The 15,419-nt window shown below is 44.3% G+C and overlaps 1 protein-coding gene across 3 annotated transcripts in view; it reads right to left on the reverse strand.

Moving 5' to 3' along the window:
• LOC309604732 (uncharacterized protein) overlaps nucleotides 1–15,419 on the reverse strand; it is a 36,549-nt gene that overhangs the window by 3,915 nt on the left and 17,215 nt on the right. Inside the window, exons 1-2 of one of the 3 annotated variants that reach the window (XR_014231028.1) lie at nucleotides 14,150–15,419; nucleotides 1–13,284 (exon numbers count right to left, since the gene is read on the reverse strand). The exon at nucleotides 14,150–15,419 is cut by the window's right edge and continues 17,215 nt beyond it. Coding sequence is in view for 1 of the 3 variants with exons in the window: in XM_082339677.1 (XP_082195803.1) it covers nucleotides 14,331–14,756 (426 nt within the window). In the remaining 2 variants the exon portion in view is untranslated. The other 2 variants (XR_014231029.1, XM_082339677.1) reach the window with 2 other exon arrangements.

Raw genomic sequence — 15,419 nt, forward strand, 5'->3', positions numbered from 1 at the left:
CTAGTATTCAAGAGATTGATGTAGACTGAAAATATTAATGGGCTCAACATATGTCAATGAGAGATTAGGAGATATTTAGGAAATTATTCAACTTTTTAAATACAGTGTCCTAACCTTGCCTCTCTGATGTTCCTGCTGGTCGATGTCAGAGACAGAACATCGAGTTATACTAGTTAAAGGTTCAGCTCAGCATGGGATTTCGTACCAATTTCTCCCTGCTGCAGAAGTAAATCCGTCTTTGGTCCCAAGAGCCAATCCAGTATACGGATTGAAGGAACATGTTTGTGAGTGAAATAGAACTGAGTTCAAATCCTGACTCTGATTTTCTAGTCATATATCCTCTTGCAAGCTGTACATCCTCTCTGAGTCTCAATTAACCCAGGAAATAATATGGTGCCTGTCTCAGGCTAAAAATTACATAAAGTAGTATATATAAAGCATCTAGCACCTGGTAAACATTCAATATGCTGTGGCTGATTGTTTCTAAGTCTATTGATACACACACAAAATAATTAGGAAAGTTGAAAATAAAAATTAGCCCATGGAGACTGGAGCTGTGCATCATGACCTCGTGTACTTTGGTTGGTCACCGTCTTTCCTGAAGTAATTCAGTCAGGATACTCTGTTAAATTGGTAAAGAAAACTCCTAAGCCTCCAAGGGCTTCCCCTGTAGAGAAGTTCAGAGAGCAGCTTTTTTTTTTTTAAATATTTTTTTTTAATTTATTCTTTATTCTTTTTTTTAATTAATTAATTAATTAATTAATTTTTGGCCGTGTTGGGTCTTTGTTTCTGCGCCAGGGCTTTCTCTAGCTGCAGTGAGCGGGGGCCACTCTTCATCGCGGTGCGCGGGCCTCTCACTATCGCGGCCTCTCTTGTTGCGGAGCACGGGTTCCAGACGCGCAGGCTCAGTAGTTGTGGCTCACGGGCCTAGTTGCTCCGCGGCATGTGGGATCTTCCCAGACCAGGGCTCGAACCCGTGTCCCCTGCATTGGCAGGCAGACTGTCAACCACTGCGCCACCAGGGAAGCCCCCAGAGAGCAGCTTTGATGAAGGAGCCTGCAGAAACCAGCTGGAGATGTTTCCTGCACCACCAGGCAAACTCAGCACTGTCTGGAAGCACAAAGGTGCCCCTCCACTAGGAGGCCACTCACTCTGAGTCACCTGCAGAGGCGTTAAGGTCCCAGCTTTGCCATCCAAAGGGGCTTAGGGAAGGTCCCAGCTTTGCCATCCAAAGGGGCTTGGGGGACTAGAGGGCGTAGAAGTGAAGAGACCGAAGAGGTGCCGTAAGGGGGCTGTTTGTCTCCCGCTGTATTCTTCCCAACCCTGCGATTTGCTATCCCACCTGAACACAGCTTTGAATGTAAGGCAGTTGTGGTGCACGTGTCTGGGCAGGCACAAGCTTCTAGGGATGGCGCTTTCAAATACTGACAGGGCTTGCCAGAGTTGGGCGAGGGTGGCCTCATCTGATCTGAGGATTATTGTCAGACAGGAGGGTTTTAAGAATTTAAATCCGAGATTTTTAACATATAGGAAGACACCTGGCTTCCTACCCTGTGAAATGGATGGCTTCAGTTGGCTGTGCTTTTTTTTTTTTTTTTTTTTACAGAGTGTTTAGATCTAGTGCTTTTTTTTTTCTCTTCGTCACCAGAAGAGCAATTGATTTCTAGATATCCATCTATGGCCCCCATTGTTAGGACTCGCAAAGGCTCCCAGATTTGTACCTTCTCGGGACCCCATGATTTACAGCACGTCTCTTACTCGCTGCTGTTCCTTTAGCGTTCAGTGCTGCCCTGTTGAGACAGAAGTACCAACAGACTTTTTACTTGGCAGTTCTTAGGATATTTAATTAGTCATTCATCCTAGATATTCAGAGGGTGTATGTATGTGTTTTGTCCTTGGCCACACTGGTTGTTGTGCTTTGTGTGTGTGTGTGTGTTTTTCCCCATTTGCACAAGGTCACACTCGGAGCTCTTCCTCCCTGAGGGGAGGTTGCACATTCATCACTTAATCTGCCTCCCATTTCCTTCATTTGGGATCACTCAGCCCTTCCTGAGGTATTACCATTTTTCCATTTCTTCTTTGCTCCCTCCTTTCTTTTAATAACTCTGGGAGACAGGGAGGCACCTTGTAAAGTTAATTTCCTCCGAAGCTTTCAAAGTAAAGGCATCTCTCAGCCCAGACACCACCACCCATCTCCACCCCTCGGCGAGGACACACACCCCTCCTCGGAGCCTTAGTCACTCTGAGCTGTGCCCGCTGCCCAGGACTCTCCACGCCTCAGCTCCATCTCAGGGGCACAGTGAATTGCTCTGTCTAGTGACTCTTTGGTCTGGGTGTGGGGAGCACAGTTGGGAAGAATCTCCCCATTTATTTTCCCTGCACCTTCCTCCCATTTTTCACTTCCCAGCTGTGCTCCCCCTTCCCTTTCACTGCTTTCTGCTTCTCTCTGGTACTTTCAGGACTCGGGCTGGCTGCCTGCCTGTCCCAGGGATGGCATTTCCTCTTCAAAGGCCTGTGGCCTCAGCCACCCAGCTCTACCAAGCACACAAGGCTTTGGAATCGCTGTGGCTTTGCTGCCTGCCTACTTGGACGGCAGAGGGGCAGTTTTTTAAACACCCCTTTGGTTTCTTGGGGTGAAGCTTTTCTCAATCCTATTTTATTTATGTGAACACGATCTGTGGCTCTTGAATGTTTGCTTTTGAATGTTTGTGTTAATGGACTAAGCTGAAAGGGTTTCCTCTTACCGGAGAGAGGGCCCTGCACAGCTGGGGACCGGGCTGCTCTGCTCAGGAAAACACTGTCCCAAGAGGAACAAGTCGCCAGCCAAGGGAGTCTGGCGGCTCTGAGAGGAATTCATTGAGACTTGCATGGGCAGCAGTGGTCAGAACTGGGATCACAGACTGGGCCATGGAGCTCAAGAAAATCCTTTGATTAATAGGGAGGGCTGGACTGGAAACACCTAGATTTTTGCAAATACGTTTTTTACAACGGTGCATATATTTACCAAAACTGTGGTTTTCAACAGCTTGCGTGTCTGATGTTTCCACCCGTATTCCCAGCCTTCTGAGTTACTCCTGGCAGTATTAAGAACTTCAGAAGCTTAGCTGATTCCTGAAACATTAGTAGGTGAACCTGTCATCTGGAAGTGTGGCAGCATTCTCAGACAATTAATAGGCTTCCTGTGTATTTCCTTCCCCTTCTCTCTCCGTGGTACCTAAGGGCACTTCAGATGGAAATAGAAACAAAGACCCAAAGGATCCACTGAATGTACAGTCTTTCCGTATTTAATGACTAGATATCCTAACCCTGGTGTGAGGAAGGGAGACGAGTGGGGCAAGTGGCACCAGAGAGGACTGTCTGAAGGGAAGAGGATCCTCAAATTTGCCATGAAGACCAAGGAACAGAGTAGAAGGGACTCGGGGCTGGGACATCCTCAAGGGTAGACCCCAGCATCCCACCAACACCAACCCATAGCCTGTGTAGCCCTGTGTCCAGTGGCCCCGGAAACCTGTAAGCCCTTGAACCAAAGGTGGCAGACTTACCTGGATAATTTGTGTGAGGATGTGGGCATGACGAGGAACACGTCTCCCTCCAAACAAGATGGAACTGAACAGAACTAGCTGAGAATCTTTCTACGGTCTGGGCCAAATGGTGGGTCCACCATTAATGTTGCTTAAGTTATTAACCTCCTTAAATGAAGGAGCCGGCTGGTATTGGAGACTGTAGAAAACTGTAGCAGAGAAGAATTAATGTGGGGCGCCACAGAATATAGAAGTTACAGTTCCTGATGCAAACTATTCCAGAGTTCCTTTATTGAAGGTATGAGTTCAACGTAGGTGACCCATCTGTTCAGTCTACATCCTCTCCTTGGACACTGTCTTCTAACTCCTTGGCTTAGTGACCACCAATAACTCCACATTCTGAATCTCTCTCCTGACCTTCAGACCCGACCTAACTGCTTACTTGACACGACAGTCACACATGTACTCAGTGTGACCCACGGCTAATTCATCCTTTACTCCACTTGCCTCTAACCAGCTCCTCCTGGGTTACCCATTGTTGTCGCTATTCAACCAGTTGCTTATGCCAGAAATGTCAGAGTTATCTCTGACTCTTTCCTTTTCTCTAACACTCCCACCACCTACAGGATCCTGTTCATTCTACCTCCTAAATATCTCTTTATTCTGTCCACATCTCTTTCTCTCTTTGGCCACCAAACTAGTCCAGGTTAACATCTTTTCTCATCCAGCTACTACATTGGTCCTCTGACTGGTCTCTTGGCCTCTGTTCTTACCGCCTTGTAGTCCATTCTCTACATGCCAATTCAAACAATGTATCTAAAATATAATCTGATCATATTTCTTACCTGCCCAAAACCTTGGAATAGCTTTCTATTGCTTTTCAGGTAAAACCCAAAGTCCAAATTCCAACCTTGCTTACTCCTTCCAATCTCATCTGTTACCAGGACAGAGACCTTGTCTTTCCATTTCATTGCTGTTCCCTCAGCACCTAGAACAATGTCTAGCACAAGGTTGCTTTCTATAAATAGTAGTTACATGGGTGAATGAATGAATTAATGAATACACAGAATTTCTATGCATTCAAGGATAACCAAGGAGAATGGAGAATGAGAAAAAGTGAATATTATAACCTATCAGGAAAATGGTTCTTATTCTAAGACTTAAGCGTTTTGATCCCAGGGCCAGAATAGTAGAAAGTACTTGAGCAAGCATAGCACAAAATACAAAGAATAAGATGGTCTTTGTTATTCTGCCCCATGAGGTACCCATTCTGGATGCTTGCTATGCTGTCTGTCAGATTGTCTGTGATGACTGTGGCAACTGAAACGTTTACAAGGTAAAGAGAAGAAATGGCAGTTGGAAAGATTAGTGTAGGGGATAGTTTTCTTTGTTTTGTTTTGTTTTTGGCTGACTAGCATCCACTTCACTTCCTAACAATACCCCAATTTCCTTCTGAAGGATCTCTTCCTGTTGGATTCAGTCTGTTGGGACTGTAATTAAGAGCCTGCCTTCTCTTGGGGCCCAAGTTAAGCCAATAGATGCTTTCTCCCTAGAAGTAGATTCTTGAGCACAGAGATCAAGAAACTTAAAACATTTGCTGTGGGGCTTCCCTGGTGGCGCAGTGGTTGAGAATCTGCCTGCCAATGCAGGGCACACGGGTTCGAGCCCTGGTCTGGGAAGATCCCACATGCCGCGGAGCAACTAGGCCCGTGAGCCACAAATACTGAGCCTGCGCGTCTGGAGCCTGTGCCCCGCAACAAGAGAGGCCGCGATAGTGAGAGGCTGCAATAGTGAGAGGCCCGCGCACCGCGATGAAGAGTGGCCCCCACTTGCTGCAACTAGAGAAAGCCCTTGCACAGAAACGAAGACCCAACACAGCCATAAATAAATAAATAAATAAAATTAAAAAAACAAAAAAACATTTGCTGTGTGGAGGTGACCTCCCAGCCATACCGTGCCTGCTATGAGACCACCATGGTGGTTCCTGGGAGCCAGTCATTCCATTAATTCGCCCAATCATGGGCTCCCAACCGTTGTAGAATGAACTTATTATCCATAACTTGGTCAGAGTTGTTTCTGTTACTTGTTAATGCTAGTATGATAGTGTTGATACAAGGGAATATTATCAGAATATAGTTCTGACATCTTTTAATTGTTTTGGGCCAAAACCATTATGTGAATCCTAGAATAAACATCATGTGCAATTTGACCTTGGGAGTTCAATTATGACTGACTTTCCTAACATGGAAATGTATAACATTCAAACGTGGATCTTCTTAGAGATCAGTAGCTGAAAATATCACTGTTTGGATTGGTCATCTGTATCTAAAAGAAATGAATCAAAACCTCTCCTTCAGCTTTGTCTTTCATTGTGGCCATAGCAAAAGACTAAAAATGATCACGCTTACTACTGATCAGGAAAATACAAACTAAAATAATTACCATGCTCTTGCCAATCAGTTCTGCCAAAATTAAAAAAAAAAAAAAAAAAAAACGGCAATATCCATTGTTGATGAGAATGTGAACAAAGGCCACCCTTTTATAGTTGGTAGAAGTGTAAATTGGCCAGTCTTTCTGGAAGGCAGTTTGGCAGTGCCCATCAAAATTCAATACATATGCATACCCTTTGACCCAGCGGTTCTGCTCTTAGAAATAAAAAAAGTAAAAGGTTACAGGTGTAAGAATGTTCGATGCAGCATTAATTTGTCCTACCAAAATATTAGAAACAACCTAAATGTCCCCTAATAAGCTGAATACATTATGGTATAGTTTCATGATTCATTCAGTAGCCATTATAAAGAATGTGGTTGATATGTCTGTAACAGAAGTAGAGTCCACAATGTTTTACTGACTGCAAAAAGCAAGTTACAGAGTAATGTGAGTAGAAAAATTATTTTTAAAAAAATAAAGCTATACACAGACTTTATAAGCACATGTATGTGTATGTAAATATGTCTGAATGTGTATAGAAAAGATCCAGACGTATTCATACTATAGTTATTGGTGGTTACTTTTGATGAATGGGGAGGAGCGTTGGAATGGGAGAAGAGAGGAAAAGAAGGGGAGGTTTGATTTTATATTTTACATATTTTGGTATTATTTGAATTTTTATTGCCTTTGTATTTTGTGATTTAAAAAATTGAATTACTTTTGTAATTTTTTAAAAACAGAAAAAAGGAATAAAACTACTAAAATGTGAATAAATAATCAGATAGCAGGCAAAGTAACCTTTCCAGAGGTCAAGGGTGGGTTCTGACCCACTTGTCTGGGCAAGAGTCTGGTCGATCCCAGTAGGTGGAAGCTGAGGGACTAGCCATGCCCAGGGTACAATCAAGTTTCTGTAAGAGAACCACCTAGGCAGGACAAAGGAGTTCCTCCTGGAAGCCTTTCCCAGGCTGGGTGGAAATCAACCCCTAAAGGAGTTGGAATTGCATAGCTGATTGTTTTTATTGGCTCTGCCCATCTTACCTTGAATACCTCCTCTTTTGTTCATGAACGTTTAATGTGCCACCGTGTTCTAGCTGCAGCAAGATTCCTGTCTACCTAATGTCTAACAGACAGCAGTTAGAACCTGTTTGGTTCATTGAGACATCATAACACCACCAGGTACCTGTTTTTCATGCTGCCTGTTTGGGCAGAAAGTTTATTTCTTGTATTCTACTTCATTCCAAAACACCTGGTATGTTAAATATACTGGTTTTTTAAAAATCATAAAATGGGGGATGAAAGAAAAAATAAGGGTATAAAAACAAAATTAAGCCAACAATGAGGTGGTCACACAAGCTACATATTACCTAAAGTTTTATGTACTTATAAGTTAAGGGTGGGCCACAGTTTGGCTCTGAGTTTCCTAGTTGGCAGAGTGACATGATCAGGTATAGGATCAAGTGACAGTCTTGGTTTTCCTGAGAAATGAAAGGAGAAAAATTTCTTAGCAAGTATGAATACATATGTAGCTGAGAAGAAAAGTATTCTACTACAGTCTCATGGGTTTGCGAGCTGAATCCTGACTAATGTCAGTCAACTTACAGTCCTTTTCCAAGGCAGTGGTAGTTTCCTTCTTTCATATGAACTACCTTGAGTCACTTAGTCCCCTTGAATTGTGGTCCCTCCTCTCCAGAGAGGGATGCTTGTCCTTTCTCCCAAAGCCATAAGCCTGGGGAAGAAAGCTACTTTGTTCAAATTATCCTTGATTATTTTGGAACTTCCTAAAGCTCCTGTCATGTGGTTCCAAGTTTAACCGTAGTCACTTTGGACATGAGTTTATTTCCACAGTGATGTATGTCAGCAACCACAGAGTGAGCTTCTTGTATTTTTATATCAATATGATACCCTTTGTTTATTTGTTCCTCAGAGGTTTCACTTTCGCTTATGTAATGGGCTATGGCATTTTCTGGTCATTACCTCGTGCTGGGTTCTCCTTTTCCTTTGTATCTCGAATGCGTCATGTTCTTGACACTCTACTCCTTTGGATCTCTGAGATACAATGCTCTGAGGTAGTGGGCAGGAGCTGGTGGGAGCCAGATTATATGATGACTTCTCCACCCTTCCCCACATAAGAACCGCCTGAGTTTGTCACTGAGTTCTGTACTCAGTCTTTTGGCATTCCCTCAAAAAGCACATTGGCTTAAAACTACAGCAGCTACCAAAGCATGAGGGTTAGGTGGGCCTGGAAGACTGTAGGCTCCACTGCTGAGTTGGGCAATGGGCCAGGAAGAGTCTCCTGAACTCCAGAGCTACATCGACCCTATTCCCACAGAGTCTGTAGCTAGAAGTGGTCAGTCCCCTACATGTACCCCTGTCCGAGCCTACATTATAGGAAGATCCTGAAGGAAACATAAGCCTCAAAATAGGAACATTCCTTGGCTTGGGGCTCATTTTCCTGAGCTCCTCCATATTCTCATGTACATCTATCTGCTTAAATGTCTAACAGTAATCTCAAGCTTAACATGTGCAAAACAGAACTCCTGCTTCGTGTTCCCACCCCACACCTGCCCAGTGCTACTCTTCTACTCTTCTCCGTCTGGAAAATGGCACCGCTATTCACCCAGCAGCTCAATCCCAAAACTTAGGAATCATGCTTGATCCCACCTCCCCTTTCCTTCACCTGTTATATCTACTCCAAATACCCTGTTTCTACTTCCAAAATATATCTAAATCCCTCCACTTTTCTCCATACTCACGGCCAGCAAGCTAGTCCAAGCTGCTGTCATCTCTTGCCTGAATGACTAAAATCACTAACTGGGGTCCCTGCTTTCCATTCTTGCTACCACTACAATCTATTACCACACCAGTATTCAGGGTGACAGAACACATCACTCGTGTACTTAAAACCTTCCAATGACTTCCTGCTGCTCTCAGGGGGGAAAAAAATCCTGTTACTTCTGCCCACCTCTCAGATCACATCCCAGACCATTTTTTGTGTCACTCACTGAGCTCTAGACACACTGACTTCTCTTCCTCAAAAATGCCAAGTTATTTCTCACTCAAGGCCTTTGCACTTGCTGTATCCTTCACTTGTAATGTTTTCACTTGACTTATCATTGAGCTCTCGCTTCTTCAGTGATATCCTATTCCCAATCTTTCTGTTAAATGACCCTTTTACTTCCTTCATAGCATTTCTTACAATGTAAAAATATCTTGAATATTAATGTGTTCACTTATTTATTATCTGTCTTCTTCATCCAGAACATAAGTTCAATGAAGACAAGGATTTTGTCTGTTTTGTTCACAACTGTATCTTTGGTGAATATTTTTAAAATAAATAGGTGTATGAAGTAATGGATAAGCAAGTTTTACAGCACATGTGTCAATTCAACTCAACAAACATTTACTGGGCATCTATTATATTCCAGGCACTTGCCAAAGTGCTTTAGATTCAAAGATTAAACAAGTCCTATTTCTTACCCTTAACTCTGGAAACTTTTTAGCCATTTTATCTAAATGCTGCCTTGCTCATATTCTATTTTTTTTCTTCCTGACCCCTTCAATATCTTATGTTTCCCATTTCTTCGCCTTTTTATTTTTTATTTTTTTTGCTGTATCCTGAGCAAATTCTTCAGATATATTTTCCAATTCCCTAACTCTCTTTTTACCTGTATCTGCTCTACTTTTATTTATTCACCATGTTTCTAATTTTAATAATTATGTATTTTTTATTTCCAGAAGTAGTATTTTGGTTCTTTCTCAATTCTGCCAGATCTTTTTAGATTTAATTTATTCTTTTTCATGTTTTTGTTTCCCCTTTTTATTTCTTTAAACATTTTAAGCAATTTATATTTCATATATGATAACTGTTCTAATGTCTAGTTCTGTAGTTTCTACTAGGTTTCATTCATGGTAACTTGTGTCCTAGTGTTGTTTGTAATTTTAGATTGTGATCTCATGTTCAGTGGGGCTTTATCTGTTAGACTCCAGTGAGGAGACCTGGGTGACTATCCCTCCAATGAAGATGCCAGGTGCTCTGAGATGTTACCAATCTGGGACCAATTTAAACTAATTTTCAGCTGAAGTTCCCAGACCATGTAGATAATATAAATTCAAACCCTAAACCTGTGAGATGGGAAGTTTGTGATTTTAACATCTTATGAGCACAGGCCAAGGTAGATATTTTCTTGTTTTTCTTCACTGCAGTTGGATTTTTTTCTAGTCTACCATTTCATTGAGTAGTATCCCTTGTGAGTCTCACTTTTATGAGAAGTCTCAGTTCCAACTCACCGTCTTTTGAGGGCATTAAGCCTTGTCTCCTGTCCTCCGTAAAGCCCCTGAAACCAAACCCCAAAGTCACTGAGATGGACAGACTTCCCAGAGTAGCAGAGTTTCAGTGGCAGTTTACCAGTCTAAATTCCAGCCCCTCTTTATGTGTGTGTATGTGTGTGTGTGTCCATGAGGATTTCCCTAATTCACATGAGAGTTTGGCCATGCATTCAAAGTATATTTATTGTATTTTATTTAGGCTATCCGGGTGTTTAGTCTGCCTTATAGCAAGAAACACAATACTACCTGCCTTCTATGAGCATGGGATAGAGTTCTAGGAGACAGAAACATTCATTCATCCAACTATCCTCATTTATTGAAGTTTTTTCCGTGCCAGACACTAATAACCGGGTACACATAAGAATGTGCTGAGGCATGCCCACAGTGATGTGAGGATACAGAAGTAAAAGAGATCAATTCTGATGAGGGATCTAGGAAGGCTTTGCAGATAAAAAGGGATTGGAGCTGGATAATAATAAGAATACCTAATTTTTATCTAGTGCTTACTCTGGACCAGGGCACTATGGCAAATACTTCCCATGTATGGTCACCTTCTCCTTACAACAAAGCATAAAATTGCCACCATTCTTATCACCCCAACTTTATACCTGAAGCACAGAGAATTTGAGTAATTTGCTCAGTCATACAGAAAGTAATTGACACTGCCTGGATACGAATTCAAGTTTGAGTCCTGTTCCAAGGCTTTTAGCTATTATGCTACATTGTGCTTGAACAGACAGGGATTGGGGGAGGGCATTCCATCCATACATTAAGAAAGATCATTCTGACCTCCTAGATTGTTGTGAGGATTATCTGAAATACTGTAAGGAAAAGCAGGTAGCACAGTGCATACTACACAATAAGCACTCAATAAATGCCGACTTTCTTCCCTCCTTAACCCTATACCACCAACTTGTCCACAAATTCCTTTAGTGATGGGGCCATACTGTACATGAAGACATGTCCCACCCCCACAGAACCTAGTATTGATTGATGATTGATCCCTTGACTGATTCATTGATTGAATTAATATGTTAGATAGTAGTTTTGGTACTTCGGTTTGTGTTGTGGTTTAGTTCTCAAAGTACTTTTTTATATGTCTATCAGCTCAAGTTATCAGCACATCAATTCTTAGAGATGGAATGGACATCTGGCTTTAGTGACAAATGTGAATTTTACTGAGGTGGGAATAGCTCAGTCTTGGGAAAAGGGTGAGTATGACGCACGTGCAACTGGATGAGAACGAACCAGAGGAGAAGATTCTGAGTGTGGCTCTGGAAGGAGGTGGCGGCAAGAGGCCAGGCTTCTACTCCCGAATGAGCTCTTTAACTCCAGCCCTGTCATTGGCCCTCTGTGAGAGCTTGGGTAAGGTGTCCCATCTCTCAGAGTTGGCTGCCTCATCATTCAGCCATCACTCAGCACCTGAGTGTGGGTTTCCCTTCACATGACACCCATCACACTTCATGGGGCGTGTCCCTCATTAGACTGCAGACTCCGTGAGAGCAGAGACTCCTTACTCACTTGTAACCCCAGCATCTAGCACATGTCTGACACATCGAAGGTGATCAAATATCTAGTAAATGAGTGGTGAATGAGTGGTTTAGATAAAAAGAAGGAAGAAGAGAGGAGAAACAAGGCCAATGTCACAGATTCAGATCTAAGGTACTGAGAGAGGAAGCAAGCAGGAAACAGTGAGAAGGCTAAGCCAGAGAGATTGTCCTGCCCATTCAGTAAGCTGGGTACAGTCATGTCTGATTATGAAGCACTTTAAGAGTCAGGGGGCTTCCCCAGTGACTGTAATTACAGACTGTCCTTTCCATTTGTTTAGCCCACCCTTATTTCAAAGGTAGCACGAACATAAACTTTAGCCCTGGCCTTGCCCAAAGGGCCACAAACTCCAGTTAGTTGAGAAAGCTCTATCAGTGCAGCGTGTATCAGTGAGAGTTTACACCAGTGAGGGATTGCAGAACACTTTGTGAACATGGCCCTGATCAGCTTTCATCTGCCAAATAAGCCTCCGTTCCTTTGGGATCCCCTTTCTCTCACTCTTCAGAGTCCTAGCTCAAAGTCCAGCCTCTGTAATGGCCTGAGCATCTACATGCATTTCTGGGCTCACCTCTGGGGGCAGCTGGTCCTTCCTCCTCACCCTGTTAATTTCTTTTCCTTCTCCCTTGCCCAGGGTCTACCTCAGCAGACCTTCCACAGACCAAGAAGCCACAGGCCGCCAGGAAACAGTCCTTTCTTTTGTCTGGAGCATAGCAATACAGGGTTAGATTTGGCCCAAGGAACAGTATGATTAGATCAGCAAATCAACCCACAACTTATAGAAACAAGATGTGCTTACCCATCCATTACAGTGGATGTCGTGGTTCTTTCCACTTGGTTGGATGACTTACATTAAAACTTTTAGATGCTGGGTGCAGGTAGTGTCTTTGGGACCAAAGGGATGGGGATCTAAATACACATCCCAGGAGAGAACCAGCTACCAGCTGCAGCTCATCTCGAGTCTGCCATATCTCCTCACCCAACTATGAAAATGACCTAATTGTGTACAGACAACAGCAATTGTACAGGGAAAAATAATACAGCAATGCAAATATTCAAACCAAATTGGAAAAGCAAAGCAAGAAGGAGCCAGAAAACATTAGATCATTCAAATTGCAACCTGGCCAAGACAGCATCTGGGCATGCATCCTCTGTCCAGCTTTTGTTCACATATCATCCCTAATGCTTCTTTGCATTTGTAGAATCATGGCTTGGTATTTGCACAAAACCCTTTGTGTGGCTGCATTCTAAAGAACAAGGTTTTCTCACAGTGTCTCTTCAGAAGGGGCAGAGAATTCCCCAGTGGAATGCTTTAATAGACTTCCAGGTCAAAAAGGGCCCTTCTCTCCCCGAAGATGGGTGGAGGACTGATGTACCTTTGGCCAGCGTATATGTTTTAATTGTGTGACCAGTGCAGGCCGTGCTCATTTTCCTTCCTCACTGGGTCATTTCCACTTTAGTTCTGAAAACAAAAAACAATTGATTAAAAAAAGAGCCTTCCTGACTGAACCTTGGATCCCCTCTTTGGATCTGGACAAGAAGAGGGGGTGTTCCTACTTCTCTCCTCCTCCTCCCCGACCATATCCTAAAGCTGGTTCAAGTCTGCCTGAGAGTCTGAGGAATAATGCGGTCTCTCCCGGCACAATCTTGTGTGTGTCTTTGTTGAGTGGCCCCCACCCCCTTCTATGGGGAAATCACTCCTGGTCAGGCTCTGGAGTCCGAAGCCCTGGGCAGAACCGGCTCTGCCACTGCAGGATCTTGGACAGAACAGACTACCCCTTAGAGCTCTGGAACTCTCCTGTGTTAAATGACAATAAATAATACTATCTGCCTCCCTGGATTTGTGAGGATGAAACGTTATCAAGAGCTTCTCAGAGCACCTGTCACCTAGTAAGTATTCCAGAAATGGGAGGTTTTCTTGTTATCACCACTTGGATGTCCCTCAACCTACCCACCCCCATCCCCTCAGTAGTCAACTGGATACCTCAGCACAAGTCCAGTGAGGAAGCAGCCAAGGAGCATTCAGGTTTTAGCAGCTGATCATAACAAACTTCTCTGGTTCATGAATGTGAAACACAGAGAATAGCATTTACTCAGTGAAATCCGCCCCCGACCCCCATCAGCTGGTGAGTGCTGGACCCTTCCCTGGGGAAACGTGAGCAAATCACTGCACAACCCCAGTTGCCTAGAGTTTGCTTGGGATTGTCTTCATATCGGTGGCATCTCCATTTGTCAAGACATAGAAAGTCTTAAACAGCTGGGGCACTGGGAGGAGGGAGAATAAGAGAAGAGAAGCAGGGACCACAGACAGACAGACCCGCCTTTACCTGCATCACTCAGCGCAGCCGATGTCTCCACCCACAGAGCTCCCCAGGAGGTGCACCCGGCGGCTGCTCCCAGAAGAATCACAACCCGGGGCGCGAAGGGGCGCAAATTACTTTCCTTGGCGCCCTAGGAGTCGGGAGCCACGTGAAATAGAGCGGAAGAAAAAAAAAAAATGTCCTGGATTCAAATCCCTTCCCCGCTCCTTTCCAGCGGAGTCTGCTTGGGCAAGTTGCTCTCCTCCGTGAGGCTGGAGGATTTCGTTTGGAAAAGTGGCTCAAAGCAACACCGCCCTTGGACGGTCGTGGGGAGGATGAATGGGGTGCGGAGGCAGCGCACGGCGACTGCAGGCAAGGACGTCCCCGCATCCCCGGTCCCTCCCCTACGGCCACCCGCGCTCCTGCGGGTCAGGTCGCGCCCGGCCTCCAGCGTGGACCTGACCCGGCTCCGTCTTGCCAGCGGCTCTCGGGTTCCACGAGGCCCGGGCCACTGCCCCGGGGGCTCCGCGTACGTCAAGCGCTGGCGGCCAGGGCTCCTGGGCCGGGTCTGGCGCGCGCGCGGCGGGCAGGGGCCATTGTCCCGCGGGAGGCCCGCGCCGCCCTGGCGGCTCATCGGTCACCGAACTGGGGCCCTGCTTAGTCACAAGTGTTACAACCCAGTTTCTGATGTTCTAACATTATTGCCTGCAAAGAAAAGAGAAGAAAAGTCTTAAAGAGAAGAACCCTAGTTTATGTTTGTATTTGTTGCCATGGGGTTCAGTTCAACTGTACACAGATGTAGTTGTGTTTTTTTTTTTAACTTTTCAAGCTGTGTACTTCAGTGGACAAAGATTACACACCATATTTGTGTTGCAGTGTTGCTATGGAAGTGCATATGGTTTTATTTGGTAGAAATTTGCAGAGAAATCTAAGGAAGTCATACGTATGTATGACAAACATGAAGTTTCAGAGGACAGGATTCCAAACAAATTAGAATTAAGAGGGCTTTTGACAATAGCTTGAAATCTGGAACGCAGGTGCATGGGTACTGCTCTACCTGCATGGGCCCTGACCCAGGAGGCAGAGGTTCTGGAGTCTAGAGTCAAGAATTTAACCAGTTCTGCCACTTACTAGCCGTGTGAGTTACCTGGGTGAGTTACTAAGCCTTGGCTGACTTCTGCTTTCCTCATCTCTGAATCAGGGAGCCATTACCCCTACCTTGCATTGCTGATGTTGAGAGGAAACAAGATAACAGGTCTTGAGCACTGTATACAGTAAGTGCTCCATAAATGGTAGG

This window comes from Balaenoptera borealis (assembly GCF_965194805.1).
Source record: "Balaenoptera borealis genome assembly, chromosome: 1".
In the NCBI taxonomy this organism is placed as follows: domain Eukaryota; kingdom Metazoa; phylum Chordata; class Mammalia; order Artiodactyla; family Balaenopteridae; genus Balaenoptera; species Balaenoptera borealis.